Source organism: Mustela erminea, chromosome 13 (genome assembly GCF_009829155.1).
Source record: "Mustela erminea isolate mMusErm1 chromosome 13, mMusErm1.Pri, whole genome shotgun sequence".
NCBI lineage: Eukaryota > Metazoa > Chordata > Mammalia > Carnivora > Mustelidae > Mustela > Mustela erminea.
This window is the reverse complement of record NC_045626.1, coordinates 21,139,276-21,156,105: the sequence shown is the minus strand read 5'-3', so window position 1 is coordinate 21,156,105 and position 16,830 is coordinate 21,139,276. Positions and strand designations below refer to the sequence as shown.

Genomic DNA, 16,830 nt, shown 5'->3' with positions numbered 1-16,830 from the left:
AACAGACCCATTGGCATTCATCTCAGTCTCTTTGTTTGTAGTGTTAACAGAAGAAAAAAAGAAAAATTCTTCTCCTTCAGGATATTCCTGAGTTTTAATTTAGCTTTCTTTGATTTGACTGAGGATCCTTCCTCCTGATACCACCACCACTGAGCCTTTTAGAACAAATTAAATGATGCAGATGAAAGCAAAATCAATTCCAATCTGAGACAGAAATAAGGTTCCTTACAGAACTCTCAGAAAAATGAGAGTTTAATGTAATTAATAAAGTGAAATAAGAAACACCTTCCTGGGATCCTTCAATATCTCTTTATCTGTTGGTGCTGGAGAATGTAAGTTGTCTTTGCGTTGTATTAGGGCTCTTGAATTATACCCACTGGATTTGAAACATACTTCTGTGTACTATCAGTACACAGTTTATTCAAGTTAGTGTCCACACATTTTATCCTGCAATTTATCTATTTAATAATGATGTAGTTTTCTGATTGATTCACTTTCCAGTTGGTAAGATCTTATTTTTATAATATAAATTAACTAATGGAAGTTAGAACCCAAGTTCTAATTCTAATTCTCCACTTCTTGGATTAAATTAGTGGTATTTAATTAAACCTAAAGGAAGACCTAACCCCTGAATGTTAGTTTCCTGAAATGATAAACAGGGCTAAATACTTCTATCATTTGCTCTATCTTAAAACATTGAAATTCCCCATGGACTATTATCAAATTATAGAATTGTATGGTAGCACTTAGCTTCAAACTAATATGAAGTAAAAATAATTTTGCCTTTCTTTTTAGTTACCAACTTAAGTTTTTTTTACTACTTTGAAGAGAATCCCTTCTGTCGCGGCCAACGCGACAAATCGACCAGGAACGTGAGGGTAAGAGGATGAAGAAAAGAACTCGAGAAGCAGAGAGATGGGGGCAGGAGGAGCACTGAGGAGGATGTCCAACAGTGCTAAGTTGATTCAAAGCATTAAGGCCATATATATAGTGATATTACAATAGGTGAAGCAATACATCTGTGTCTAGTTAAACAACCACGAGTTCCCATAATAAGTTTCACAGTTAACTATAAACAGACCTCGTGATGCCTAATGGCTGATGCCAGTACAATTGTTCTGTACTGATACAGTAAACCTGAAAGTGATTTATGGGCTGTACTAGGGCAGCAAGGACCAGCCACAAACTTATGACCCCAACCAAATTGTTCTCATTTGTTTAGCAAGCATGTGGGAAGTCACGTAGGTGAGCACACAACACATAGCACAGACCCTTTCTCAGTGTTACTCAACTTTTCACGTCCTAAACCTTTTGTTAGGTTATTCGGACTTTAAAGGAGGCACAAGTCAGGGCCTGGTTTCGTCCTCGTCTCAAGCCTATTGCAGACTCCCACACCCCTCTCACATTTTGAATTAATGAAATTATAGTAGAATATTATAATGTAGAAAAAAATGTGTTTATGAAAGCTTAAATTAAAGGGGTTCTGTGCCTTTTAATAAAATAATAACATTTTGTTAGGCAAAATATAGAACATGTGTCACTATAAGTTAGAATTTCTCTATAGATACCAAAGACAAAATAGTTGATATTGAGAATATCCTGGAAATCCAAGACACATGGTTATCACATTTCTAAAGCAGCTACCTGGGTAGATAATAAACAACTTGTCTGAATACACTAAATTTAAATATGTAAATAAAATTCAAGGTTCACTTGATAGAGTCACCAGTTGACTAAGCCTCCTATTTATAGATTTTAAATGTTAGTCTACATTTAAATCTTGACAAAAATAATTATCTCCACTACTGAGAGTCAAATGTTTTAAACTCTTAAATGAGGGGCACCTGGGTGGCTCAGTCAGTTAAGCATCTGCCTTGGGCTCAAGTCATGATCCCAGGGTCCTGGGATTGAGTACTGCATCGGGCTCCTTGCTCAGCAGAGAGCCTGCTTCTCCCTCTCCTTCTGCCTGCTGCTCCCCCTGTTTTTGTGCTCACTCTCTCTCTGTGTCAAAGAAATAAATAAAATCTTTAAAAATAAATAAATAATTTGAAAATTTTGAATGCAATCTACTGTAGGTTTGGTTACTTTCACTGATTTCTCAAATTTTTGACATCTTAATTGGTTTTTCAGTCCACAGATGCAACCCATTTGGTCTTCAATATAGCTTAATTCTGCCACAGAAAATGCAGATTTATTTGAGTATCTAGATCGCATGTTCCCTAGGATTCTGGTACAACTGTTTTTTGTTTTTGTGGTTGTTGTTGTTGTTGTTGTTGTTTTGCTTTTAATAGCAGTTAGTAGAATAAAAATAATCATTATAGAGAATTAGGAGGCTGAAAACATTTGGCAGAGATTTGGATGAAAGAAGTAGGACAGGTACTTATACATCCCAATATGTTTTTTCCCCCATTAATTTGCATCATTCTTCACACTCACTTTAGGCCTTCTTCCTTTCTGAAATCTTTTATAAATCCCCAGTGGGGCAAAGTGTCCTTGCTTCAACCTCCCAGCAGATCTTGGGCACACGTGTATCTGACCAGCAGAATTAGAACAGAGCTATTTGTCAGCCTCCTGTCAACAACTTGAACAGAGGATGCCTCAGCACAGAAGGGAATTTAATAACTTATTGCAATGTAAAAAAAATAATAATTTATTACAATGTGGCAAAAGAATCTATGAGATGATAGTATTTTAGAATTTCAAAGGGTGCAGCCTTGAATGAAATGGATCCTAACCCAATGTTGGTTTTTACCTCATATCCTAATTAAAAGTGAAAAGGAAACAAACTTCTCTTAAAGTAGTAGGTTATGTGCAAAGTAAGAAACATAGAGGGCAATCAAGAATCAGAGAACCCTGCAAAAAAAAATCCTTTGAAGTTGATAATGAAAAATTCTTATTATTTAATTCAAGTAATTACTATGTGCTTAGTATGTTATCTGCATGATACAAAGTAACAAATCTGATTAATGTTAACTCTTGAGCTAAAGATCTTCTGCAGTTCCTCTACTGACTTCCTGATATCATTAAAAATGTTTCTGTTAGGGGCGCCTGGGTGGCTCAGTGGGTTAAGCCTATGCCTTCGGCTCAGGTCATGATCTCAGGGTCCTGGGATCAGGCCCCGCATTGGGCTCTCTGCTCAGCAGGGAGCCTGCTTCCTCCTCTCTCTCTGCCTGTCTCTCTGCCTACTCGTGATCTCTGTCTGTCAAATAAATAAATAAAATCTTTAAAAATAATGTTTCTGTTAGAGGCAAGTCCCCCTATGATTTAGTTCCTGCACTTTTTCAGCTTTACCAACTGCCAGTCCCTGTGGTTGCTCCTCCCTCCCACAATGCAGAAATTCACAGTAGCCATGCCATTTTTCATTCATTCATTAAGCTCCCAATGTCTCACCTATCTTTGCATTCCTAGGGCTTACCAAATTTCTTGACACGTACTCAGTATTCTGTAAATGTTCACTGAGTAAATACATGAATAAATGTAAAACAATGGACAAGTGAAAGAAACAGAATTTCCTCAGTTTCATGAGGAAACCAACTCACACACTGGGAGCATCTGGCCAGCTCTGTAAGACAGACAGGAATCAATGCAAGATGAGTGGTAAAGAAAGAGACAAGGAAAGTGATTTAGATATGCTAAGATTACACTGACCTAACAGAGTCGGCAAGGCTTCCTGAAGAAGAGACGTGTCCAGAAAATCTTTAAGAGTCAGTAGTTTGAACTAAATAGGATTGTGAAGGCAGTCTGGACAAAAGTAGGATGAGAAAGATGAGAGGGGGGAGTGAGAGAGAAATAGGGAGAGAGATAAGGTGGAGAGAACAAAACCATCAACACTTGATGATGCTGTGAACACAGAGCCTTTATTCAAGAATTCCTGGGGGAGGAAGAGACCCTCGCATCCTACAGCTGTGTTTGGAAGCTGAAAGTTTACTGGTACCTGTGAGAAAAGATGCATATAGGGAGGGATAAATATGATAGATATTCTATATCTAATAGATATTCTATATCTAATACAAAAACTAAGTTTAAAATAAAAACGAGCCAAATTCACTAAGACAGTGTTTCTCAAACTTCAGGTGCCTCTGATTTCCCTTGAGGGCTGTTAAGCCACAGATTGCTGGGCCTCGCCCTCTCACAAGGCTCCCTCCCACACCTGCAAGTTTCTCATCTGGGCTGGAGACCGGGAATGTGCGTTTCCAGCATGTTCCCAGGTGTTGCTGGTCCTGGGACCATACATACTTCAGGATCCATTGGGTCAGGTTCATCTGTATACAAATTTTGAGGATTCCGAAATTTGTGGGAGAGAGGAGCTAGGGGACCATAAAGGGCAGCAGTCATTATGTCAGAGAACCAGCAGATGGACAGAAGGCTGGAATGACAATGTTCCTGCAGGTTTTAAGACAAATTTCAGGCAATTTAGTTATGAGCAGATGTCAGTTTTATTACCAACCTGCTGGATGGGCAGCTAGGCTACCACCAGCAGGGAAGGGAGGCCTCTCCAAGGTCAAAAATTTCTCTCTTGAGAAGACATGTTATAGAGAAAACAAAAGTAGTGAGTAGATGGTGTTTCATAGAACAGATACAAAAAGGAAATAAAATCTGTTTAGTCTTTAGATTCTTGACTGACAGCTGAGCGGATGAGTCGCTTCTCAGGAAAGGTCTTGATCTGATTAACATCCATCAGAAAAATGTGTATGCATTTTATTGGGAATGATAATTTTTGTTTTCCCAGGTGGAGGTTATATATCACAACATACAAAAAAATCTCTCCCTCAGTCAGATTTGGAATTTTTTAAAATAAAATACATCTGGGGAAGCTTAGTACTGAGGTTATGGGGGCTGGTGACTGAATGAATAAATGAATGAATGAATGAGTCATGTGTGTAAATGAGAAAATTCATAATTTATTTTTAGTTTCCAAGATTATTTGACACGTTTTCCCCCACGGGCTATTTAAATATTGAGTTATTATGAAAAGGTTAGCTGTCTTATCCTGGATATGGGAACTGGTGCTTCTCTGTATGCAGTCTTGTAGGCACTGGGATTAAAAAGTTACTTAGCATTTTGATTTGTTTGAAAGATAACAGGGTGAAATCTCCAAGTTCAAAAATGGCATTAAATTGTTCTAGAAGTTACCAGGGGTAGATTTAATAGAGAGCTGTTTGTGATTTGCAGATTGTTTCCTGTGGGCAGGTGAAGTAGAAAGAAATGAATTCAGGAAACGGATGGTTAGCAGAGAGTTATTATCTTAGACTCAAGAAAATGATCTAAGGGTTATTACAGACTATTGTCTAGAGTCAGTGTGGTACTGCTGCCGGGAAATCAGCAAAAGGTAGGTAATGGTAGGGAAAACATGAGAACAGAAAATACTGCATTATTTCTCCGCTAAACTACTCGATAAATATGAAGTCTGGCGTTGTCTCCTCTCTTCAGCATGCTTCAAAAAAGACCCCCAAAATGTAAAACAAAACAACAACGACAAAAAACAGATCGCACTACTAAATATTCATTAATTGCCTCATATGCATGAAAGTCCATTTCAGCACTGGAAAACAGAGCCCCTTGCAGTGGCCTTGTACACGTTACAGAGGTTTTGCAGACTGCTTTCTTTGGACCATTGAGCAACCATGAAAACAGTTAATCCTCAAAATGCCGTTCCTTGCAAGTGAGGAAGTAAGAAAGTTACTTCTCTGGGGTTCTGTAGAGGTTAGATTTTAACAATCTGAATTCTGTCTTAGAAGAGATACTATTAAACCCCCCCCCCAAAAAATAATAACAGAAGCTACAGTTGGAGATTTTAAAAAGTGGGGAATTGTAAAGCAGAGGTTGAAAACTTTCTGAAAAGAGGCAAATAGTAAATATTTGAGGTTTGGTGAGACATGCGGGAAACCTGGTCTTTGTTACAGCTACTCAACATACTGCAGTGTGAAAACAAATGAGCTCAGTAGGATTCCAATAAAATTTTATTTACAAAATCGGGCCGTGGGCAGATTTGGTCTACAGGCCATAGTTTACTGACCCCTAGTGTAGAGAACGGTGAGCAGGAATATCACGCTACTTGACTTAGCCTGTAGGGAACATTTGTATCTCACTAGCCCCCCAAAGAGACCACCACTGAAAAATGAATTTACAGTTGCTAAATTATTACTGAGGAAAATAAGAGATATTTGAAGCCTACTTCTAAACTGTGTTTTCTCTTCAAAGGATGGGTCCTACTGTGTTTGCATCCAGAGGCACAAGTGCTTTATTCTCCTTAGAATATCCTCAGATTACCTTTTGTCTTCAAATGGCACATTAAATTATACAGCTGAGCTATAGGCTTCCTTCTAAGCCCCAATCTTGGCCGGCACAAATTCTGGCCTTTTTATTTCTATTTGCCCCTTCAAAGCAACTCCTTCATTTATCTCCTAAACAGATGTTTCAGTCAAGTACCTTATGACTAGCTCTGAAGATTGGCAGCTGGCTCCATCTAACCCACTGTCACCTTCTGTGAGAATTTGTAGCTGGTGAAGCGGGAGTCAGGCACTCTCTGGCAGGCAGCCGAGCCCTTGGGGATTTAGCACCACGGCTCGGATCATGGGGTGAAGCTCCAGGGGAAAGGAGGAAAGGCAGCCAAGACACGCCTGCCAATTCTTAGATTTCATAGGTTTCCTCCTGGGAACACTCTTACATCCTTCTCTGCTTCTAACTTGAATTGACTGAGAAAAGAGAGCAAAGACCATTGAATAGACGCACTCACATTCACCTTCTAATTTTTTGTTCCATAGGAAGCGGGCCACCCACAGTGTTGGAAAGAGGAAGGGCAGCCAGAAGGACCTCAGGCCCCCTGATCTTTGGATACACCATGAAGAAATGGAGATGAAAAATATCGAGAAGCCGTCGGGTACTGATCCTGCAGGAAGGGACTCCCCGATCCAAAGCTGCCAAGACCTCACACCAGTCAGCCACAGCCAGTCAGAAACCCAGCTGGGCAGCAAAAGCACCTCTCATTCAGGTAACTCTCCTGAGGCATCAGGACAAACCCTCCATTCTGAACCCCACGGGAAGTTTTCCACTCCCTTTTTGGTGGGGTCATCCTTGCCTTCAATCTGCGGGTCATTTACCAGTAGTTAAAATAACCTGATGTAAATTTGGTTACCTAGTTTCTTTTCCAACATCCTATTACCTGCCTTTTATAATTGCAGTGCCTCTTAAAACTTTTAAGAGGTAACAGGTGGTACACTTGGGAAATACTGAAATGTGAAAGCCAAATGAATTTATTGCTTTTTGTTAAATCTTGAATGAAAGATTTGTCAAAGAAAAATTTAAGCTGTTTTACATTTTTTTAATTCCTTATGTCTATGGATAATTGTAAGTTGATTTTAAATTTGCTCTCAATTTCTTGCATTAAAAAAAATCATATTAGGAACACATGGCATATGAGCACATTGATTCTTCTGTTACTTTGGCCTTGACTGTGACGATCAACGTTCATCCCCAGGCAATCACATTTTATGATCACTAGCCTGGCGTGGTGGAGCCTATGGGCAGGCTATGCTGATATACAAAGTGACCACAATGGAAAAGCCTACTCTTTGATGATTAGGTGTAGAACAATCCATATGCAAAACAAAAACAAAAACAAAAACAAAAACACCAAGAAATCTAGAAAGTGGTTGTAAGAGAATTCATTTTCTATTGATTCTTGTATTTTAAAAATGTTTATGGGAAGCAGAATAATCATCTCTTTTCAACACACACACACACACACACACACAACCTCTTGATCTACTCATGATGTGTTTGCAGAATGAGTAGCTGTTATTTTTAAACTGAATTAAATATTTTCGTTATTTGAATGTGTAACTGGTTTACTAGACTTTTTTAGCTTAGAGTTATTTAAACAAGGAATTCACTTACTGATTTTCAATCATTGTTGAGTGTTCTTTTTCTAGCTCTTAAAAAATATCTCAAGCAGATTCCCTAACTCTTCCATCATTTTCAGTGGTTAAACTACCTTCTAGCTCTATTAAAAATTGTGATATGCAATTGAAATTAAAGTTTCTTCTTCCCTTATGGCCAGCTCACCTTTGGCTCTGAGGACTGGGGTCATAATTTGTTGTTTAAAGCCTCCAGCACCTTGAAGGGAAAGGGAGTGGTGGGGGTGGGGCAGAGGAGGGGGGGGCACAGTCTGTTTCAGAAACCCCTTAATTCATTCCTCCCATCCATCTGATCTTCCCAGCTGTATAGGAGGGTGGGGAGGGGCGATGAAGAGGGGAGAGGCAGAGAGGGAGGAGAGAAAGGATAGTTTGAAGTTTGGTGCTGCTTTTTGTGCACATGGGCTGTCCTCATGTGACATCCAAATTCTCTCTTGTGAAACGCAAGCAAGTATGAATTCTTTATGAGACCCTGTGGGATTCTTCCACTGGCCAATTACATGATGGGAGATGTCAAGTCAGGGCTTAACCCACTCCTACTGGTATATAACTGTGTCAACCTCACTATCCCCTGCTGGGTCAGCTGCATTTGAGTGAATTCCAGGAAGATGACTCAAGCTTGAGCAACTTTTCAAGTGCCCACCTGACCCGGGCCAAATGATGAGAGAGCCTGTATTCCAATCCTGGCCCTGTTTCAGTCTTGCTCTCTTTAATAACTTCTTCCTCTGTTTAAATAGACACAGGGTAGACCAGCAAGCCTGCCGCTTGAGCAGACTAATACCTGGAGAATAAATGAAAGTTGGACATTTTTTGCAAGAACCTCCACACTTTACAGATGCTTATTCTGACTGTTTTGGTTTCTAGAGGGCACCAGAAGGACAGCCTCCCAGTGGAGGGGATAATACTCAGCCCTCAGAAGGTTTTACCAATTATTTCTAGAATTTCTCCTTCTTTGCATTTCCCTTTATCTTTTATACACTGAAATGACATTTTGGGACAGCCAGACTACTTTTGATCATTTAATAAGTCCTGGGAGAATCTTAACTCCAAACAATGGCTGTTTTCTTTTTTTTATTGTGTTATGTTAGTCACCATACAAAACATCATTAAATTTTGATGTAGTGTTCCAAGATTCATTGTTTACATGTAACATCCAGCGCTCCATACAATACGTGCCCTCCTTAATACCAACCACGAGGCTCACCCATCCCCCCACACCTCTCCCCTCTAAAACCCTCAGTTTGTGTCTCGGAGTCCACAGTCTCTCATGGTTCATCTCGCCTTCCAGTTTCCACCCCTTCACTGTTCCTTTCTTTCTCCTAATGTCCTCCATGCTATTCCTTATATTCCACAAATAAGTGAAACCACTTGAAAATTGACTTTCTCTGCTTGACTTGTTTCACTCAGCATAATCTCCAGTCCCATCCATGTTGATGCAAATGTTGAGTATTCATCCTTTCTGATGGCTGAGTAATATTCACAATGGCTATTGTCTTTAGAATGAGAGGATGCTTTTGCCTGTCTGTTTTTATTTGAGGACCTACTCTGTAGTAAAAGGAAAAGCAGCACTCAAAATCCTGCTGGGTATATTTTACATTATAACAAGCGTTCTCTATACTCTCCTGGTTAAAAGAACAAAACTCCAGGTCAATGAATAGTATACTCTTAAGTGCTCTTATCTACTAGGAAACTTGAAAAATATTTTACATTTGGGGTTGACTTTCCTTTTTTGTGCATGATTTTAGGTAATCTTAGGAGGCTTAGTTCCCTATTCTCTTTTTTGTATGGTTTTCTCAAATATTTAACTTCCCACAAACACTTTATGGCAGCAACTGGAGTTATATCTTGGCTAGAAAATAATATTTATTTCTGTACTTTCAGGAGATTCAAAATTTGTTGCATTCTCTCTCTTTCAGTTGTGCCTTAGGTGTATAATTTGTGTAGTTTTATTGTCTTTTTGGTAATTCTTTGGAGGATGTGTGGACAGATTCAGATCTAGGCAATTGTCTTTATCATGGCTGCGTAGAAATTCCCCCCAACATTATTTTAAATTTTGAATTTTATTAACTACTATTTTAACCAAAAAAGAATACATTTATGTAATTTTAGAAGAAAGAAAATAGTACAAAAAGTTGTGAAAAATAATACCCACAGGAACAAAAAGGGTGTTTGCCTTTTCACCGTCCCCAAATTCCTTATCCCTTTCATGAAAGGACAGCAAGGTTGAGAATTTTGTTTGTAACCTTTCTATACAGATATATATGGACACACATTATAGAGATACATAAACACACCTATATACATATGCATTATGTACAGATATAGAACATATGTACATATGTACAGATACATCTGTTTATATACAGATGCACATACACAGAAATGTGTATATACACAACAGGCTTTTATATGTGTGTTACACAAATGGGCACATATGGTGCTCTTCAGAACTTCAGTTTTATTGTTTTCAACATATACTTTTGCTAACATTTTAAATCTACACATATATTTCATATTATTTTTGGTGATTCTTTAGTGCAGTATTTTATGGAATCATGATAAATTTATATAAATATACCTAGCCCTACTTTTGAAAAATATAGTTCATTCCCTGTATTTTTATCATAAGATATAATGCCTTTGGGCCTTAAGTACTAGTTGCATAAACTGTGGTATATTCATACAACAAGATATCTATGGAACTGTTAAAAATGATAAAACTGGGACACCTGGCTGGCTCAGTCAGTAGAGCATGTGACTCTTGATCATGGGGTCACAAGTTCAAGCCCCACATCGGGCATCCAGTGTACTTAAAAAAATAAAACTAAATAAATAAAATAAAATGGGTGGTGCTCATGAATATAGAAGTATGAGTGGTTTAAAATAAATAAATAAATGTTATAAAACTGACTTGACAGAGAAAGATGTTCTTAGTATTTTCCTAAAATGGTCACAAAATAGGATGTATGATGAAATGCCACTTAAGAGCAAAATAGGCATGGTAATATCTGCCTTTGGACTTTCACATTTAAACACATAGGCAAATCTTGTACAGAACAAAACATGAATAATGGTTCTTTCTGAATAACGGGGTTATGGTAAATTTTATTAATGTTTGTGCAATGAGACTATACTGATTGGGTAACCAAGAAAGTAGATATAACTACTTAAAACCTCAATAAAATGAAAAAGGCATCGGTGTGCCTAGTAGAAATTATGTAAAGTATCGCAACATTGAAGAAGGTGTGTCTCTCAGGAATATTGTTTTTCCTGTAGGTCAAGACACTGAAGAAGCAGGGAGCTCCATGTCCACTCTGGAAAGGTCACTGGCTGCACGACGAGCCACTCGGGCCAAGCTTATGATTCCTATGGATGCCCAGTCCAACAATCCTGGTGGGTAAAGATTGGTACCACAAGGAAGAAATAGTGTTTTCTGTTTTCATCTTTTCTGTATTGAATTATCAAAAATATTTAGAGTTTTAGAAAGGAAATCTTGCTTTTCATAATTCCCTTTCTCTGCCTCCTAATTTGATCCTCCTTCTGTTTTCCCTATTTCAATAAAGGGTACTACGGTTCATCCATTTATTTTTGTTCAGAACTATAGTTTCATGCTCTTTTATCCAAATTTCATCACATCCCAAATTAAATCTATCATCAATCCTTTTTTTTAAAGATTTTATTTATTTATTTGACAGACAGAGATCACAAGTAGGCAGAGAGGCAGGCAGAGAGAGAGGGGCAAGCAGGCTCCCTGCTGAGCAGACAGCCCGATGTGGGGCTCGATCCCAGGACCCTGGGATCATGACCGGGGTTAAAGCAGAGGCTTTAACCCACTGAGCCACCCGGCCACACCAATCATCAATCTTATAGTTCTCGCTTACAACACCTGTCCCAAATCCAACCTTCCCATCTCTACTGCTCTGTCCTCAACTATGCCACCACCAACTATTTCAGATTATAAACTATAGCTCTAAGCTTGTAACTAGTCTCTTTTCTTTAGTTCTTTCCCCTATAGTAAGTTATCTACAGAACAGCCTTACAATGTGTGAATCAGATCATGTCACTCCTCTTAACTTCCCATCATATGTAGAATGAAATCCACGATTTTACCATGTCCTACAGGCCCATGTGATAAAACTTCTGGACACACCCCTCACTCCATCTCCTGCTACTACTCTAATCCATTTCAGGCTCATAGCCTTTCTCCCTGTTCTTTGGACATAGCACACATTCAAACTCACTTGCTGTTCTCTTTCCCTGGAATTTCTTTTCATAGGTATTTACATGGCTTTTTCTTAATGTCATTCAAGTCTGTGTTCAATGGCCACCACCACAGGTCTTCCCTGACCATTGTCTCACACAGCATTTTGGGTCACTCTCTGTTCTATTTATTCTGCTTAATTTTTCTTTATTAATGTGGATGACCATCATGCTTGCATTTTTGTGTTTGCTTATTTATTATGTGTTCCCCATATTGTAAAGTCTATGAGAGTAGAGATTTTGCTTCTTTGAACACCTCGTATCTTTGGGGACCCTGGGTAGCTCAGTTGGTTAAGTGTCTACCTTTGGCTCAGGTCATGATCCCAGGGTCCTGGGACTGAGTCCTGTATCAGGGTCTCTGCTCAACGGAGTGTCTGCTTCTCTCTCTACCCCTTCTCCCTGCTAGTGATCTCTCTCTCACACACACACACCCTATCCCTCAAATAAATATATAAAATCTTAAAACAAACAAACAAACAAAAAAAACACACCTCATATCCTCAATGCTCAGGACAGAGCCTGGCACAATTGGCAGGCTCCAGTGGAGACAAATGAAGTGAATGAATTCGTAGCTGCTGCTTTCTACTTTACTAGATCCCATATTTCCTCCATGCTCTAATAGAGCTCTCAGTCTTACTCTCATGAGTACAAAAATTTTTATGGAACTTGTAATGAGTTCCAACTGTTCAACTCATGGGTTGATATAATTATTGTGCCTATTTCACTAATAAGAGAACTGAGGCTTAGAAACTTGAAGTACCTAGCTTTTAGTCATGCAGCAACTAAGTGGCAGAACCAGAATTTGGACTCAGAAAGTCTGGCTTCAGAGTTCTTAGCTCCTAATCATGAAGCTCCCGGCTGTAGTACTCTGTGAAGCCATTGTCTTTCTTTCATTCCTTTTACTACATAAAGAGGCACTGTAACCCTCCAACTACTTTCTTCTTATAACAAAGTTCTGTATGTGCTAATCTTCTATAGCTTTCTTCTTAAAAATCATTGTGTTTCATGTGTCAATTATACTCAAATTTAAAAAAAAAATTCTTCCATGGACCTTTATGTCCCATGTATAACTTCCTTATCCAGTAAGTTCCCATAAATTATTGATTTGATTTTTCTTCCACAATGTCTTTTCAATCCCTGGCTACCTTCCTATTCCCCAGAGTCAGATATTAATTCTCTTCTTCATGACCTCACATCTGAATTGTCAAACAGCTTCATAATGAGTTTTAGGCCTTTCTAACATCTTCCAGGTAGCTATGTATCCTGCTTCTTAGACGTCTTACTAAAACAACTTAAATACGGCATTCATTTCATAAATTTTTGCAAAGGCTCCCCATTGTCTCTCAAGAAAAAAACAACCACAAACCACTGAGCATCTCACATCTGAAACTACATTTCTAGTTTCTTGTTGCTATGCCTACATGGATGGGTGGATGGATGGACGGATGGACGGTTTGATGGATGGATGCTTGGATGGATGGATGTATGGATAGATAGATAATAGATAGATAGATATAGAAAGATATACAGATCTATCTGAGACTCCTGTCAGGCTAGACTAATTGCCAGTCCATAAATACAATTGCCCTTTCTTGTTTGTTTTTTTTTTTCCCTCTGAACATTGCTCTCCTTTTGGAATGATTCCTTGGCTCTCTATCTAACAAAGTTGTATGCATTACTCTCAAAGTGATGCTCTCATAAATTCTTTCTTCTGAATGTTGTATCCAGAAATGATGGCTTCCTTGCTTATGTTTGAATAACATTTCTTTCTACTGCATTTGTAGCATTAATTATAGATAGTGCTGCCTCATATGCTTAGGTATTCAAGTCCAAATCTTTCCTCTTCTAACAGATTGTGAATTACTTCATGATAGGGAAGGAATGTATCTAATTCATCTTCACATTCATACATTGTATAGCTCAATACTAGCACAAAATTGGTGCTTGCTAAATATCTATCTAATGACTGAATGAATAAGTAAATGCTTTATAAGAATGCCTTATATTTGTAACACACAAGTTTAGGGAACTTTTTTTTAATTGGTTACAGTTAGATGATCTTCTAATAAGATTTTATGATATATTAAGGGCAATTAAAATTATTTTCATTAAATAGGAAATGAAATAATGAGCTTAGAAAGTAGAAAAAATGAAATGAAATCTAACAAATATTGAGAATTTCTGAATATTATTCACTTGCTAAACACCTTGCTAATTACTATTTCATTAAGTCCTCATAATATTATCATGTGGTAAGATTATCCTGATTTTGCAGACAGCAAACAAAGACTCAGATAGCTTACTGACTCACCAGGAGATAATTGGGCAACCTCTGAACTTCTATTAATACTGCTTTCTCAAGTATAAGGATGCCTTGAATGCCTTGTATTATTTGTATCCTTTTTTTTTTTTTTAACAATAGGTTTTTTGGACAATAGCACCTCCAGTTTACAAACAGGCAAACTAAGATTCTGAGAGTATGAACCCAAAACCTGGTCTTGATCTGGCTACCTCACTGTGCTGCCTTATGTTGTCACCTGGAGCTCTGGGCTGCTCTATTTTCTTACCTAAAATGACAAACCTTTTCTTATTCCTAGAGCCTTACTCAACATGAATGGGGGCCCTAAAATGACCAGCAATTAATTTTGCTGTTATTTTTTAAAATTATCATATATTATGGGCATATTATTTTAAACAGTTAAATAGCTTTGCAAAATGTACAAGGACTTTATAACCCAGCGACCCTGTTCTTATACCTATTTTGCTCTTGGGCATCTACCCAGCAGAAAAACATACTATGTTCATCAAAAGTCACATATAAGAATGTGTGTGCAGTCCTTCTCCTCATGTCACATTTTTATTACATTGTAACGTATTCACACAGTGGGGTGCCATGCATCATTCAACGAACTAAAATGCTGCAAACAATAGGTTGTAAGACAGAAACTTAACATATCTGTGTGATTCAACTTATGTAAAATTTAAAAACTGGCAAAATGATCTATGGGGTTAGAATTCTGAAGAGGAGTTACTCTTGATGGGAAGTGATTAGTGAGTGACCGGAAGAGAACAGATAGATAGACAGATAGATAGATATCAGATAGAACATCTGATAATGTTCTGTTTCATCCCCTGGATATGCTTACAAGGCATTTCTCTTTGAAAAATCACTGAGCACTACTTTGGATATTCCAGGTTTCCAGTACATATATTATACTTAAATAAAACTCCAATAAGAAATGAAGAATTGATAGAAAATACATCTTTTGAAATAACTTTGTCACATTATATTCTTTGTCATCTCCAAGCTCTGTGTTGGCAAAACTCAATCTAATGAAAGGAAATTACTTCAATGTATAATCAAAGTTGATTTTAAAATAAATTCTTCAGCTTTCTGATAAATAAAATAAGCTCTTTGCAACTGACATGAAGAATGGGCTTTAGATAGTTCTGCTAAACAAATTGTAGATCTCTATCTTGGCAGAGCAATGATTTCATGCAGAATAGAAGATGCATTTTCTGATGGCCCCACTTGCGGTTCTTTAGATTTATCAAGTCTTATCTATCAAGTCTTGTATAAGCCACATCATAGCGCCATGCTGATTTCTAGTCACGTGTATGAAGATGTTTGCTGTTCCACTAAAGAATCATTAGTTTTGTAAGACTGTTTTTCCTCTCTTCCTTGACATTTCTCATCATGCTCTATAAACTCTAAATTAGCAGATCAAATATAGACTATCTGAAGTGGGTTTTCATTTTTTTCAAATCCTTGGGGAAATGTCTTTAATTTCATTGGAGTGCAAAAATCTGTGTATTTGTCTACGATAATGTTAACTTATTGGTTGAAAACATGATATGGCATATGTGACTTCTTACCCCTAAACACATTTCACAGTTAAATAAGCTAATGCTTGTGAAGCGTACCAGCTCAGAACACAGGCAAGAGAACCCAGGTATTTTGATTTTAGGATCCAGTGCACTTTGTTGTAAAATGGTGGCAAAGACTGACTATTTTTACAATGGACAGAAGAATTATACTACATATGAAATTACTTATAAGAAATCAGGAGCATCAGATCTAACTTTCCTGAATTTGTAATAAGGGTCAGATGCTCGGTTTCCAGGAATCAGACTCTGAGACAGAATTTCAAATCAGGCAATTTATTAGCAAGTACTTTCTGGAATAATACCTGAGAGGGTAAAGGATGCAGGATTGGGAGGAGGGAGAAATGGAATTGGTGGTGCCCTTTAAGGGGGACTTCAGCTGACCCCACAGGTTGTTCTACTGATGGATTGTCCTTCAGAGTTGTCCCAAAGGAGGCTTCTGGACTTTGTCTCCAATCTTTGTCTGGATATTGATGCAGGCTACCCCCCAACCCCCCACAAGAAATGGGATATAATCCTGGGTGAGCAACTTCTTTGGCTAAGAGCCATTTCTGGAAAGATGTAGATTTACTTACATTTCTAGTATTTTATTACTTGATGGAACGTATGTATTTGTTCAACCTTCGATCCTCTTTCCATTTTCAACTTGTGTTTTCTTGTGGAAAATGCTGGAGGAGAGGAGGGGAATCAGAACTAGGAGAGATTTGGATTGAAGCAGATGGCCTTTAAGATCACATGAGTTAAAAAGAATTCTGATAATTTAATGTATGAG

General features: G+C 38.0%; 1 protein-coding gene across 3 annotated transcripts in view; it reads left to right on the top strand.

The window, feature by feature from the left end:
* The window catches only part of DCC (DCC netrin 1 receptor), a 1,159,911-nt gene that overhangs the window by 1,090,605 nt on the left and 52,476 nt on the right, over positions 1 to 16,830 (top strand). For all 3 annotated transcript variants that reach the window (XM_032310413.1, XM_032310412.1, XM_032310410.1), the window contains exons 24-25: positions 6,765 to 6,991; positions 11,190 to 11,306. In XM_032310413.1, coding sequence (XP_032166304.1) covers positions 6,765 to 6,991; positions 11,190 to 11,306 — 344 coding nt within the window. The remainder of the gene's footprint in view (positions 1 to 6,764; positions 6,992 to 11,189; positions 11,307 to 16,830) is intronic.